We start from the raw sequence: 16,011 nt of genomic DNA, 5'->3' as shown, positions 1-16,011 counted from the left end.
TTCAGGTGGGTCGTGGCGTGGCTCTTACAGTAGCTGAGTAGCATACAGGTCAGTTTTTCCCACTCGCTCTCTTACTCGGACGCAAAGTCGCAAACATTCGGTTCTTGTTTTCAGTCTGGCTCTGGTATTTACCCGAGTAATAACATAATATGTAGGTACTACAGTGGCTTAATACTCTTTCTAGCGTTGTTTTCGTTTAGAAGCAGTGTAACAAGTTTTCACTACTTGTTATACTATTTAACGATGGAAAACTGGCTGAAAAGTGGGTCTTAGCGTTACCAGGTGTCCCGATTTGCGCGGGACGTCCCGATTTTCAGGGGTCTGGGGACGCGTACCGATTTGTACCTGATCGGGACACTAAATGTCCCGATTTTCACCCACTTAAACCAATTTCAGGAGGACTTGCAGTGAGTTTTATAACTATGTTATAAAAACAAGGCACTCCTAAAAGCGGCAAAATCGAATGAAAAATATAATTTTAATAAAAAATAAATAATTTACTTAATCTACGATTTTTTTTGGAATTTCGTCTGATTATTACTATTATGTAGAATTAAATACAGATTATAGAAACACCTTACAGTCCAGTAAATGAACGGGAAATACGGCGATACCGTGTAATTTTCAGGATCAACTCCGAATTGCATGAAAAATTTGGACGGCTTGTGCCGTTGGTTGCTTTTACTCGGGGGATGACAGTCACCCCTAACCAGGGGTGAAAAACCGCGCGTTTAAAATAAGTCCGGAGATGGATAAATTGAATAATTCTAAGCAATTTCAGTTCTACAGAATCTTAACTTAGTTAATACTTTTAGAGTTATTTACGATTGAAAATGTTTATTTTTCGACAAACAAACCACGTTTCCATGCGATTTTCACAAATAACTCAAAAAGTAAGTATTTGATCGAAAAAAATATTCTTAGCAAAAATTTAGCATAATATAAAAAAATGAAAACAATTGTGAAGTTGTTAAAGTCTATAGACCCAGCAAAAGCAAAGTTGTAGCTCATGACAAATACGTTCTTATTCGTGAAATTCCCTAGAAATTAAGTAATTTTCGGGAAAAACCAATTCCAAGAAAAACCAAGAAAAACTTTCTTAATAAAGCTTTATTTTTAAGTTTCTAGCATCAAAACTAAGCGAGTTATGCTCAAAATCAAGTTGACTCCTTTTTTTTTTGGTAAAAAAATCGTGAAAGTCTCCCCCTACTAAGCACCCTAAATGAAATTAATCGTTACCGCTTTACAAACAATTTACTTTACTTATGTATTTTTTACATGATTGAAAGGGCCTGAACGAGTCACTAATCACGAGTGTATGCAAATCTATCATATTTATAAAAGCAAAGCCTACCTACTTTTTACTCCTTGAGATTTTTAGTATCAATAATACTTTTTAAGTTATTTTGAAAAAAGGACATTTTCCAATATTCTTTCGGAAATTTTTTTTTACTATAAAACCATTTTTTTTTCAAAACTAAGCACTCCCAACCGGTAAACCTTACAGATCGTATAAACAATACACATATAAAGTAAATGGTAAAGCGGCAACGATTAATTTTATTTACGGTGCTAAATAGGGGGAGATTTTCACGATTTTTTTTTATCAAAAAAAGGGGCCAATTTTATTTTGAGCGTAATTCGCTTAGTTTTAATTCTACCCTAATAGCACACGACGTCCAAAATAGGTCCATTTTTGGTCCTTACGTCCATGGACTATAAACGGACGTCCTTTGGACGTCCCATGTTGGACGTCCTTCGGAAGGAATAAATATGGACGTCCGACGTTGGACGTCCTTCGGACGGAATAAATATGGACGTCCGACATTGTACGTCCTTTGGACGAAAATACGGACGTTTTATGAACGCTTATATTGGACACATTATACCAATTACGGGATCAAATAGCAAAATAATTCAATAGAATATTAACTTACGCGTTAACTTTACGTTAATGAAATACAGTCAAACCTGTCAGTAACGGCCACTAAAATGAAAGAACTATTGGCCGATATAGAAAGGTGGCCGTTATTGCCATTTTTTTTGTAGTCTAGATATACAGTAAAACCTGTGTTACTGGCCACCTGTACTAACGGCCAGTTTAAAAATTCCCCAAACCAATTATATCTGGGCTACAAAAACTGGCGATACCGGTCACCTTTCTATATCGGCCAATAGCTTTTTCATTTTTAGTGGCCGTTACTGACAGGTTTTACTGTAATTGGTGTGGGGAATTTTTAAACTGGCCGTTAGTACAGGTGGCTAGTGTTGGCAGGGGGCCGGTAACACAGGTGGTACTGTATAGTTTAAATCGAAAAGATTAAATCTTAATTCAAAATTGTATATACAATTATTACAATTATAAACTGTATAGTTTAATATCCAAAACATGTTTTTGATTTTATGTAATGTAATGAAAATCTTATTTGTAAATTATTGGTTACAATGTTTAACAATAGGAAATGTTCAAGAATTAAATAAAAGTTTAACCCTAACAACACAAAACATTCCAGGAATGTAGGTGCTATTAAAGTTCTATTTCGTGAACATCTGATTGAATTATGGGTGGAAAGTTAACACAAGATATTCTATGAACTATGAACATAGTACAATTGTCTTCCTGTAGGGGTAAAATTTTTCATTACAAAATTTTAAGATAGGCCATTTACTATTCAATTTGCATTCATTTTCAAATTTGCCGCGCGAGTATCTAGCTTCGCGTAGTCGCGTGGTCATTGGTCATCACATTTCATTTTCATGATGTGTTGATAACTGATAAGGTAACCTAAAAATTTAGTAAAAATTTTGATTGGAAAAAAATGCATCGATTGGGTTAATCTGTGGCTGTACGTGTACTGTCTAAATACTAGTTTTTGCTGTGGCTGGATCTCTTTTGTTTAAACAATTATGTAAGTATTATAAAATCCATTTTCAATTTTCTTTATTCTTTATGAAACGAATCATTTATGCAAGCATATTATTACCTGTAAATAGTACCTAATTCTTTTGATTTTTAATTGTAAAGAATAGAAAAATTACCATTCATTTTAATTTTTTTTTAGAATCCGCTGAAAGTGGTCTACAAAAAAAACCAAGAAGGAAATGTATAGCCTTGTGTCACATTGTCCATGCATAATAAGTTATTACTTTATAAACAAATATTAAGACCTAGGAATGGAACATGGATATAATCATCAAGAAGATAGCAGGAAGTCAGGAGCAACCACTTCATAAGTACAAGAATATTGAGGAAATCCAGCTCCTTGATACTACTGGGCAAACTAGAAGATTGAAGAGGACAAAGCCTTTTGAACTAGTTTGAGTGATAGGTGATAGTGAAAAACAGAGCATAGTGCGTGTGCCTGTGTATGTTAGAATAGTGCACGATCTTGTTAGATTAGAGATGCTATGGGGTAAGCTCTTCATTTTAAGAAACAGTAGTAATTTAGGTTAAATTAAATTTGCTCATTGGTCAGTTATGACCAGATTGTTTTTTTATGTTTGGCAAAAACGGCTTAAGTCAGAATTGCACATTGATAATGTTTTGATGATTTCTGGACCAGAAAAAAACTGTTGTAGACGTAAACTGTATGTACAGTATACAGTAAACAGTATACAGTAAAAAAACTACAGTACTGTAGAAATCATCAAAACATTATCGATGTGCAATTCTGACTTAAGCCCTTTTTCCAAAACATCAGAGAATTGTAATGTACAATAATTCCCCTATCTGCGTTTTCATGAATTTTGTAGGAGACGAAAAACCATTTTTAGGATCATCTCCTGCTTTCCCATGTAAATTTTGACATGTTTTGTAGTAAATAGATAGTTGAATTTACTACAAAACATGTCAAAAAATATATGAAAACAGGAGGTGACTATAAAAAAAGTTTTTAGTCTCTCTTACAAAACTCATGAAAAAACAAATCGGAGGTATGTCACATCAGTGACTATATCCGGGGAATGTCTAAAAAATATACTTTGATGTCCCAAGAACCAAATATAACCTATATACTTATGTATATATACAGGGTGTAACAAAAATACAGGTCATGAATTTAATCACATTCTGGGACCAAAAATAGTTTGATTGGACCTAACTTACCTTAGTACAAATGTGCACACAAGAAAAGTTACAGGCCCTTTGAAATTATATATATACAGTAGAACCCCGCAAATCCGAACTAATTGGGGGGACAGCCCGTTCGGATTCCGAAAAGTTCGGATTATCCGAAAATTAGCCTAACTAATAATTCAAAGCTTTCGTTGTCATTGATTTTGAGTCGCAACATGTTCTAGCAAGAGTGTGGACAATTTTTTTGGGACTCGAGTTGACTAGAAGTACCTACTATGGGCTAAATATGTACTAAAAAGTACATTTGTCGGGATTCCATCCGAATTATCTTGCAACGGATAGTAAATTTATGTTTAACCTATTTAAGAACTACGTATAAAGTATGTATTCATTTTTAAGAAATTTTAAAATGTAAAAGTCCTATTAATCCTACATTGTTCAATTCTCTACTTTTACTCTCTATAATAAGTATGTTTTTAAATTGTTGTCTTAAATTTTTAATTTTTCTTTCACTTTTCCTTGGTTCGGATTTGCCGAATATTTGAATTAGCGGTATTCTACTGTATAATAGCACTAAGGGCCTTAGAGGCCCATGGCTTGAAAAGTTTGTTTTTTTTCTTCATTTTCACGTTTCTTTATGTACTGAGATCTCTCTGACTTGATATGTGATTTTTCTTCATTCCTTCCTGTTATTCATTTTTCTTTCCTGACCCTGTAGCGCCATTCTTTCCAAATATTTTTCGACCTCTTGCTTCCATCTATTTTTCGGCCTTCTTCTTCTCTTTCTTGAAGTTATAATGTAGTTTAGTACCCTTTTTGGAGTCCTCGTGTTTGGCAATCCTTTCAATGTGACCTCACCATCTAAGTCTCTGTGCCTTTATCACTCATTTGAAGTTACAAAATGAAAAGTGATTTTTTCCAATATATCGAAAACTATTAGAGATTTTTTATTGAAAATGGACATGTGGCATTATTATGGCAGTAGTAACTTACGAAAAAACTATAGTAAAATTTGCACACCCCATAAAAATTTTATGGGGGTTTTGTTCCTTTAAACCCCCCCAAACTTTTGTGAACGTTTCAATTTAATTATTATTGTAGTACCATTTAAACACAACGCTTTAAAAACTTTTTTGCCTCTTATTGCTTTTTCGAAAAGTCAATTTTTATCGAAATATTTTGAATATTTGTCAAATCCACCACATATTTGTATATGGTTAAGTACGATTATGGAGACTTGCTAATAATATGCAAACTTATTTATGCTTTACATTCTTAGGTATATTTTGAACCATATTAAAAAAGAAGCCAGATCTCGATAAAACGTGCCTTATCGAAAAAAATACAGAGGCAAAAAAGTTTTAAAAACACTCTGTTTAACTAATGGTACCTCAGTAATAGTTTAATTGGAACGTACACAAACATTTGGGGGGTTTAAAGGAACAAAATCCCCATAAAATTTTTATGTAGACATATTAAAAAAAATTTTATGTAGACAACTCGATAAAAACTGCCTTATCTGAAAAATACTAACAAACAAAAATATTGAATTTAACTAATGGCACCACAATAATAAAATTGAATTGGAACGTACACAAAAGATTGGGAGGATTTAAAGAATCAAAACCCCCATAAAATTTTTATGGGATGCACAAATTTCACTATAATTTTTTCTTTAAGATATTCCTGCCATAATAATGCCACATGTCCATTTTCAATAAAAAATCGCTAATAGTTTTCAATATAATAGAAAAAATCGATTTTCATTTTGTAATTTCAAAGGGCTGTAACTTTTTTTATGTGCATACTTGTACTAAGGTAAGTTAGGTTCATTCGAACTATTTTTATTCCCAGAATATGTGGTTTAATTTATGACCTGTATTTTTGTTACACCCTGTATATACAGCCCATTACGCACCACCTTAAAAATTGGGCATTTTTGATGTCTCGAATTTCCTAAACCTGTTGTTGCATCTAAGTGATTTTTTTATAATATTCTAGCCTAGGCCCTAGGCTATAGGTTACCTCCTTATGCTTGTCATGCACGGGAAGCTATACTGTAATCTATACTAAAATCACTTAGATGGGACAACAGGTTTAGGAAATACCGAGACATCAAAAATATCCCATATTTAAGGTGGTGCGTTAATTTCTTGGAGAAGTGTATTGTAATTTAATGTAAATAATGTAATATCCAATAATTGTAATTTAATATAAGATGTAATATAAGTTCCTTAAAAAATATATTTTTTATTTCCCACAATACATTCTGCACAGGTCTAAATATCATCGCTAGACGTCCACCGAACGTCCTTCCAGGACGTGAGATGGATGTTCGGCAGCAAGGCATTGGACCAAACTGGGATGTCCTATGAAGGCCCAATTGACGTCCCCTCGGACGTTAGGTGGACCTCCATTGGACGTTTGGCAACGTGGAATTTGGACCAAAATAGGACGTCCTGTTAAGGTCCAATTCACATCCCCTAGGACGTCCGATTAAGGTCCAATTTGCGTCCGATTAAAGTAAAATTTACGTCCGATTAAGGTCCAATTTACGTCCGATTAAGGTCCAATTTACGTCCGATTAAGGTTCAATTTACGTCCGATTAAGGTCCAATTTACGTCCGATTAAGGTCCAATGTACGTCCGATTAAGGTCCAATTTACGTTCGATTAAGGTCCAATTTACGTCTGATTAAGGTCCAATTTACGTCCGATTAAGGTCCAATTTACGTCCGATTAAGGTTCAATTTACGTCCGATTAAGGTCTAATTTATGTCCGATTAAGGTCCAATTTACGTCCCCTAGGACGTCCGATTAAGGTCCAATTTACGTCCGATTAAGGTCCAATTTACGTCCGATTAAGGTCCAATATACGTCCCCTCGGACCTTAGATGGACGTCCAATGGACGTTCGGTTGCGCGACATTTGGACCAAAATAGGACGTATAAAGGACGTTCCTCGGACGAAAACGGACGTCCCTAAAGTCCGTGAAGGACGTCCAATGGACGTACATTGGACGTCCTTGTGCTATTAGGGTAGAGACTTATTGCTTAATTTTTTGGTTATTTCAAGTTGAAAAATTCGATTTGGAATTTGACGAATAAGAACGTATTTTTGATGAGCTACAACTTTGCTTTTACTGGTTTTATAGACTTTCTGAACATACATTTTTTTTTGCTATTTTAAAAGCTACATTTTTGCTAAGAATATTTTTTTCGATAAAATTACTCGAAAAGCATTGACATAGTTTAAAAATTATATAGAACAAAAGTTTTTTAGGGTTAGTCAGTTAATCCACTTTGAGACTTACTTTAAACGCGCGTTTTTTACCCCCGAGAAGGGGTAACTGTCATCCACCAAGCAAAAGCAACCAACGGTACAAGTTCAACTTTGAAGTAAACAGTAAGTAGAACCTAAAACCACATTTTCATTCAATTCGGAGTTGACTCTGAAAATTACACTCCAAAACTATTGTTGTTTATTTGTCCCGATCTATAACCCTAAATCCCGATTTGTTTTTGCTTATGTACCGATTAAAAACAAATCAGACCTGGCAACACTAGTCTTATGTGATCTGCAGAAAACTGCAATCTACTGGCGAAGGCGATCTTATTCGTCCATCTTCTAGTAACGACGCTAAACTACCTTCATTATTTTCAAATGTTAAGAAAGGGAAGAAAATGTTACGAAAATATTGTCTGTAAATATATGGTTTCACGTTAATAGGTACCAAAGAAGAACCTATACCACAATATATCCCTTTGTTTCGAAACCTTGGCTAAAACTTTCGAAAGTATGAAGTCTTCACATTTCAACTAAACATATAGAAATCTTAAATAAACTTTTGATGTTTTTTCAATGATTCGGTCGAATATGGAGAATGTGGCGTCGGTAGAAGGTAATAAATAAAATTATCATGGTCTCTTACCAGCTGTCTTTGCTAATAGTAAAAAATAGCTCTCCGCACACAGCAGGCGAGAACCTAATTTTGCCCGGGACAGAAATAATTTCGTATCTTCTGTTTGACGAAAAAGCAGATCAACAGATATGTAAAATATCCGTATCCAACACTACAGTGAAACACCACTACAACAGACCAAGACATTTTCGATCCCTTGGATAGTTTTATTCGCGAAAATGAAACTAATTGGTCCAAATGTGTCGGGCTTAGTAAAATGGATAACTATTGTAAATTGCAAATAAAATTTAAACTGGATAAGTACAGTGTGATAATAGTACTGAGTTTAACATACTCTACCTGAATGCTCAGTCTTTGAGAAATAAGATATTGAACTTTGAAACGTTAGTTGTTAAGTCAAATATGCCAGATCTAATTGTAGTGGCCGAACATTGGCTGAGAGTGGGTGAAGAAACATATTTTAATGTGAATGGTTATAGTTCAGTTTTTTTTGTAGGGATAAAGAAGGTGGTGGTGTAGGGTTATTTGTTAAAAGCTGTTACGAGTACTCAGAAGTCTACAGATATAATAAAAACTGTTCAATGTTATTTTTACAGATAGAAGTATTATAGTGGGTGGAGTATATCGACCTCAAGATTTCTACTGCAATGAACTTTTTGATGCACTGGATACAGCACTAAACATATTTGTGAATAAAAAAATTCCAGTTTGGATACTAGGTGACTTTAACATAGTCCTTATTCAAGAGAGTATCCCACAAAAATTAATTTGTCAAACAACTGTGTCCAACGGTTTTAGTATATTAAATAAAACTAACCCTACCAGAATCACCAATCATTCGGCTACCTGTATTGATTATATGATGACAAACACCTTAAACTTTGATGCAATGTTATATATAGTAGATGAAGGTTTCGGTGATCATCAACTGCAGCTATTAAAGGTAAAAAACACATCATTTATAACCACTGACAAGTATTATACAGTAACAACTTTAAACAAACTGAAATTCAAAAATGAAATATACAGCTTGCAAAATCAAATTTGGAATGAACCTGATTCTTTGTGTGATGAAATATTACGGGTTTATTTAAATAATAAATAAAATAAATTTCGACCACGAGTCAGGATTCTGTTAACCGAGATCGGTTAACAGATGAAAAAGAAAATAATCGTTTTCGTTTTGACTCAATTCGAGTCTCTTGCCATCCTCGACACGGTGTTTCTGGATCTTTATCCTTTATCAAAGAGGCTATTGCAAGTAGACTCTCTTCTTCTTCTTCTTTTTCTTTCTTTTTCTTTTTCATGCTTTACTCGGTTTAGAGTACAAAATGACCAAGTGTTCTTAAAGTATTCTGAGACGCATTGTTGGAGAAGCTCCTCCTAGCGGCGCCGCTTGATACTATAGTATCTCGGTTAACAGAATCCTGACTCGTGGTCGAAATTTATTTTATTTATTTTGTTATTCCCCGTTAGAGGACAGTCTAACCACAATATACTGCAGATATTTTAATAGATGCAGTTCTTCTTCGTCTCGAGTTGATTCAATTCAGTCTATTTGCAATAGCCTCTTTGATAAAGGATAAAGATCCAGAAACACCGTGTCAGAGGATGGCAAGAGACTCGAATTGAATCAAAACGAAAACGATTATTTTCTTTTTCTATTTAAATAATCTTAATACAAAAACAATTAAAAATCGCTTTCGACAAAAAAGTGCACCGTGGTTTAACGTCACATTACATAACCTCGTTTTAAAAAGAGATTTTCATTATAGAAGGCATAGACAATTCCCAAATAGTAAGTTCTTACAAGATGCTTATAAGTCCGTACAAAATGAACTACTGAAAGCAGTGGGCAAAGCAAAAAAAGACTATTTCTCGAATAAATTATCCGATGCACAAGGCAATAGTAAAAAATTATGAGCAACTATCAATCACCTTATTCATAATGCCGAAAATACAAAAAAACCAATAACAATACATGAACTACACTATCAGAACTCGATATATAATAAATCTGACGAACTATCAAACCAATTAAACAAATATTTTTCACAAGTAGGAAAATCTCTGTCAAAGAACATAACACCTTCAACAAGCACTCCGATAAATGTATCGCCAAAAGAATATATATTTGAATGGCAACAAGTCTTAGAAATTAATGTTCAAGAGGTCGTAAGAAAACTAAAAAAAGGCAAATCTCCTGGCTGGGATGGCTTCGGTGTTGATATTATTACGGAGTTTGAGGAGGAGCTTCTACCGATCATAACTAAATTAGTTAACCTTTCTCTTGTCACTGGAACAATCCCAAACTCTATGAAAATGGCAATAGTGATACCACTTTATAAGGGAGGAGACTCAAAACAGCCAGGAAGTTATCGGCCAATATCTCTCTTAACAGCTATGTCAAAAATATTAGAATCGTGTGTAAATCTTCAAATCGTAAACTTCTTGAATACAACTGGGGCCTGGTTTAATCGACAATATGGTTTCAGACATAATTCCAGCACAGTGTCAGCAGCTACCGACTTGATTACAGATATATATATAGTAACTTAGACAAAGGATTAAGCTGTGTATTTGTATCGCTAGATTTACAAAAAACTTTTGATACAGTTAACCATGAGTTACTTATCTCAGTGCTTGAACAATATGGTATAACTGTTTTAACTATTTAGAATGGGAAATAAGCCACGATATTATTAAAAAAATGATTTTTATTAACGTTTCGACGCCCAAATCGGGTGCCGTTGTCAAAATACAAAATACTATGAATAAATATTCTAAATAGTTAAAATTGTAAAAAATGCCACAAGAAAATAGCTTCAGAACAACATTATGGTATAACTGGTATGTCCTTAGTATGGCCGAGGGATTATTTGACTGGCAGAATACAAAAAGTGCTCTGTAATAATGTGCTTAGTACAGCAGAAGACATCACGTGGAGTTCCTCAAGGGTCTATATTGGGACCAACATTGTTCCTTATTTATATAAACTCCATTTCCAATATACCTTTAAAAGCAACGCTATTTCTATATGCTGATGATACAGGACTCTTGTATGCTGAGAAAGATCCCAAAAAGCTAGAATATGCTGTTGAAAAAGATCTGACAGATTTGGAAAATTCAATTTCGTTAAAAAAAATGTTACCAAATACCTTGGCTTACACATAGATAATCGACTGACATGCGAACAGCATATATTGAACACGTGTCAAAAAATAGCTCCAGCAGTGGGTATGCTTGGAACAATTGCAAAATTTATAAGTATCCCACAGCGTAAAATGATCTATCACTCTTTAATAAATTCACATTTGTCATATCTAACTATCGTTTGGGGTAATACAAATCAAAACAGCTACATCCTCTCATGGTGTTACAGAATAAGGCTGTGAAACATATATTTCAACTGTCAAGACTTCATCCAACTGACGACCTGTACTATCAGAGAGGAATTCTAAACATTGAGTCGCTATACATTTTGCAAGTTTGTATATTCATTCATCAAATTAAGCTTTCTCAAACACTTAAAAATATTACTCTAAGACGTATAGAAGATGTGCATGACCATTAGGGTGGTCCTTATTTATAAGGAAAAAAATTTTTTTTCGAATTTTTTAGAAATTATTTGCCAGAATGTACCTTTATATAAGACATGAAAATATAACAAATTTCAGCTCAATCGGTTAATATTAACACGTGCCGCATCGACGCTAAAGTTGTGAGATTCAATGTAAGGCAGTTATTACCTATAAGAACGACAATGTACGCGTACGCTCGACTGTAAACATAAAATTACGCATTTTTTTTAAACTTTAGTATAAAAACATACTAATTAAAATGAAAACGTAAAATAAAGATATAGTTTATCCTAATACTATATTTTTTATTTATTGAAATGATACATCCACTTCAGATACATATTTTGGATTTAAGTAAGCCTCCTTTTGTGGCGACTGGGAACTCTCTCCGGTACTCCTGAACAACCTGAATAAAAAAAAATAATATTGAATGTGTTTTCTGAACCTAGCCTATATAATGTGTTCAAGAAAAAAATAACAAAAAATTAAATTTATCTACTCTACGTCATATTATGTATCAGTTTTTAGTTTGTGAAAACTGTCATTATAGATAGCAGTTCGTGAAGGATTTAAAGTGTGCGTGAAGTACCTGTGTATTTTAAATGGGACTAACTGCTAAGAAAAAAATAACAAAAAATTAAATTTATCTACTCTACGTCATATTATGTATCAGTTTTTAGTTTGTGAAAACTGTCATTATAGATAGCAGTTCGTGAAGGATTTAAAGTGTGCGTGAAGTACCTGTGTATTTTAAATGGGACTAACTTTTTCACACACTTTCAATGGGTTTTTCACACACTTTCATATAATCAAATATCCTTAACTTTCGCGTTGTCATGGTGATGACATAATGAGCAATAAATTACAACAAAAATTTTGACAGTTTTGTGGTTTGAAAGAAATTAGAATTTTTAAATGTCAAAGTTCTAAAAATTGTAAATAGAATTGAAATGAATTCCAGTGACGAAGAGTTACAGTTTTTTGATTTATTTATCGTAGAGTAGATAAAATATTGTATGAAACTGTGCGTGAAGTACTTTTTGCGAACTTACGCGATGTAGAGCACTCGCTATCGCTCGTACTCTAAGTATCGCGTGCGTTCGCAAAAAGCATACTTCACGAACTGTTTCATAAATAACTATTGTTTATACATACTACATACCTGTATCAAAAATTGTTTTTGATGTTCATTTTTCGTCATTTTTTCATTGTAATCCTCAATCAACTTGACTCCTCTTTCTGCAATATCATTTGTACATTTTAAGGTTGAAATGATATTTTTTCCTGTGCGATAATCCTCTCTGTTTTCCCAATTCAGCGGATCGTCCTGAAGAAATTCAACACAAATACCGAATCGTTTAAATAACTGAAGTGAATTGGCGGACAATAATTCAGTTGGTAGATCTTTTTGAACAAAATTTTGGACATCTCGGATTTGCAACGATAGTTTTTTCTCAATGACTTCTGTCTCTTCATTTTCTTCTTCTTTTTCATTCACAGTCTCTATGTTTTTACTTGCACATTCCATAATTTTTTGAGCCATTCTAATTTTTTCAACTCTCTCAATTCTATCGTCAAATATTGCCATGGCAGCACACTCTTCACTTAGATACCATAAATGGTTTAAAAATTTTGTTATTGCAATGGTTGCAATGTTTTCATTAATATTTTTAAATATAACCAATTTTCTCAAAAAATATATATCATTTAGGGGAGCTCCTGTAGTATTCGTTGCTGAAAACCAGGCCTCTACATAACAGTATACAACGAAAACGCAAATTTCTGCATTCAGTTTGGAATTATCCTTTCTCATTTTCATTTGATCGCGAAATAAAAAAAGTTTTAAACAATAAATCGCTTTAGCCATCCATCTCGCTAAATGATATGCACCGGGGGCCCTAAAACTCACATTTGTTTTATCTCCCAAAAAAATGAGCGTCAATTGCAAAAACTCTTTGTAGTCATCACGTGGTTGCTCTTCTGCAAGTTTCTGTTTCACAAAATAAATAATTTCGGGCGCTACATCTTTCAGTGCATTATAAACGGCTTCATCGCTGGTATAATCTAAAAATTTCATTTTATCAATATTCTTCCAGTTTTCTTTAAGTGCTTTGAATTGAGCAATTTCAGGGCCGGATGTTACAATTGCTTTTGTCCTCGTGAATACACCAGCCAAAACGACCTCAAATATATGGTGTCGGCATGGAAGCCACAAAATATCTCGCCCTAACCTTTGTTGAAGCAGAACTGCAGCTCCTTTTATACGTCCAGTGTTTGATGCTGTAGTATCAAAACAAAAGGCTTGAATTTTTTCGGTTAAATTCCATTCATCAGTGATATGGAACACAGCAGAGCAAACTTCCGATCCTGCTGATGATGCAATTCCAGGTACTCCTAATAATTGTTCAAAATCTAAACCAACCGCGATCACAGGAAGCCGATCAATTTTCTCATTTTTTGTGATATCAGGCAATAATTTGGAATCCCAATGCACTTCAATAAAATTTGCATCATTTCCTACCGATTTTATTGATGAATATTTTATTTTCCGCAAAATCTCTCTATTTCTTTTGATAGACGATCTATTGAGAACAAACTCGGTGATATCTATATTAAGAGCTTCTAGGACGGCAGAAATAATATGCATTGCATCCCTGTCACTCACTTTACATTTGTCCAAGGCAGCGGCCAGGCGAGGTGTCATTAACGTCTTTCGTCCTCTCTTGTTTGAAGATGGACCCTGTTGAGATTCCGATATGAAATATATGTCATCTTCACTGTTGTCTTGATTTATCACTTTTTTCTGTGAATCTTCGTGTTCTTTATCTTCCATTTCAAAATGTCCAATCGAACAACTAGAATTTTCCAACAAATCTTCTTTTCTTTTCAACTCTGCAGCTGTGCGTTCTTCTTTCCGCTTTTCCTTACGTAATAATTTGATATCTACTCCCAACATACAACCTACTCTACCTTTCTCCCTTTGCTTAATTAAAAATTCTCTATCTTCGGCGATTTTAATCTCATTTAACGCATTTAAGGTGGCAATATCGAAAAGGTTGTCTAAAGCTTCTTTAAAATCATTTTCTTTTTCTCTCTGCCGTTCAGTATCTCTATTTTTAGATTTTTCTAAATTTCTGACATTATCGTACAAAGATTTTAATTTCAAAATACAGTTTGAACGGTTTTGAACTGGGATTCTTGCTTTTTTCCAAAAAACGACCACTTCATCAATAACTAAAGCACTGCTGTCATTAAGATTTAAATTTACCACTCTCATGTTATAAAAAAGTACACTCAAAACATCTCGTTTACATGGTAATTTACTACCGCAGATTTGATTTTTCATCACTCCAACTAGATAAATATTGTTCCGCAAAGTGGACATTTCAGCACTTTTATCAATTACTTATATAGCACGTCTTTTCTTATGCACTTCAAGTACGAAACTAAAACGAATGACGAATGTAGCATTGAACAAATAATATGTAAAAACAAAATTGACTTGTCGAGACTTGTAGTCGCGCTTGTAGCGAATTCGAACGCACTTGGCGCCGACTCGTCGTAGCATGTTAGACAGTCAGATGCATGAAACTTCAAGGCCAATGCGGCACGTGTTAATATTATCGGATTGAGCTGAAATTTTGTATTTTTAATGTTTTGGTGTAACTGAACAAAATTACAAATAATTTTGAAAAAATATGAACTTTCGAAAATAAGGACCACCCTAATGACCATAATACCAGACAGGGAGGTAGTTTTCAAACCGTAAGAATGCGAACTACTGGTGCACAAAGAAGTATATACTCAAGTGGTCTGATTTTGTATAAGTTACCCACAAATATCAAAGACTGCAGGCTAGAAAGATTTAAAACTGAATTAAAAGAGTTACTTCTTACTAACTACTACAACAGATAGCTTTAATTGAATATAATTCTATAATAATTTAATAATAAATAATAATTTAATCATTAAATTTAATACAACTCTTAAATGAATTTATAAATGAATTTATATAGGAAAACTTAACCTTCAGTGTAAAATAGTCTAAAAAGTTTTTTGTTATGTAATCTGTTATTATTATATTTATGTTTATTATGTTACCACAAAACCAGCACAGCTACGGCTCTTGGTTTTTTAATGTATTTTTTTGTATATTGTTATTATGTATTTTAATAAATGGAATAAAAACAAACAGCTGATGGAGGTGAGGGATGGTCGAGAATATGAACAAACATCAGAAGGTGGCTCGCCAGACAAAAAATGTCATTTTATAGCAGGTTTTGATTCTATATGCCTCAATTGTACGGTTTTTCTCCAGTGTGCACTTTCAAATGTGTTTTTAAATTACTTTCTCGGTTAAACTGCTTAAGAGGAAACAGTAGCGATCAACAGGTAGCAAAAACGCGTTCCAAGATTGCGGCTGTAATTTTGAAT

At 33.6% G+C, this 16,011-nt stretch overlaps 2 protein-coding genes across 3 annotated transcripts in view; both read right to left on the bottom strand.

The window, feature by feature from the left end:
• Positions 1-16,011, bottom strand: part of LOC126887648 (zinc finger protein 664-like) — a 45,784-nt gene that overhangs the window by 16,006 nt on the left and 13,767 nt on the right. The window lies entirely within an intron of this gene.
• On the bottom strand, positions 11,857-15,522 carry LOC126887645 (uncharacterized). Its single transcript, XM_050655253.1, has 2 exons — positions 12,740-15,522; positions 11,857-11,983 (listed from the first exon to the last, which is right to left on the bottom strand). Exons 1-2 carry the CDS (start codon positions 14,960-14,962, stop codon positions 11,909-11,911), a joined length of 2,298 nt encoding a protein of 765 aa, XP_050511210.1. The 5' UTR covers positions 14,963-15,522; the 3' UTR covers positions 11,857-11,908.

Source organism: Diabrotica virgifera, chromosome 7, assembly GCF_917563875.1.
Source record: "Diabrotica virgifera virgifera chromosome 7, PGI_DIABVI_V3a".
Lineage (NCBI taxonomy): Eukaryota > Metazoa > Arthropoda > Insecta > Coleoptera > Chrysomelidae > Diabrotica > Diabrotica virgifera.
The sequence above is the reverse complement of the archived record's forward strand: the minus strand, read 5'-3'. Positions and strand labels throughout refer to the sequence as shown.

Coding starts and splice junctions, on each gene's coding strand:
- LOC126887645 (XM_050655253.1), bottom strand. CDS start 14,962: ATGTCCACTTTGCGGAACAATATTTATCTAGTTGGAGTGATGAAAAAT. Junction 11,984..12,739: donor AAAAACAATTTTTGATACAG/GTATGTAGTATG, acceptor TTTTTTATTCAG/GTTGTTCAGGAGTACCGGAG.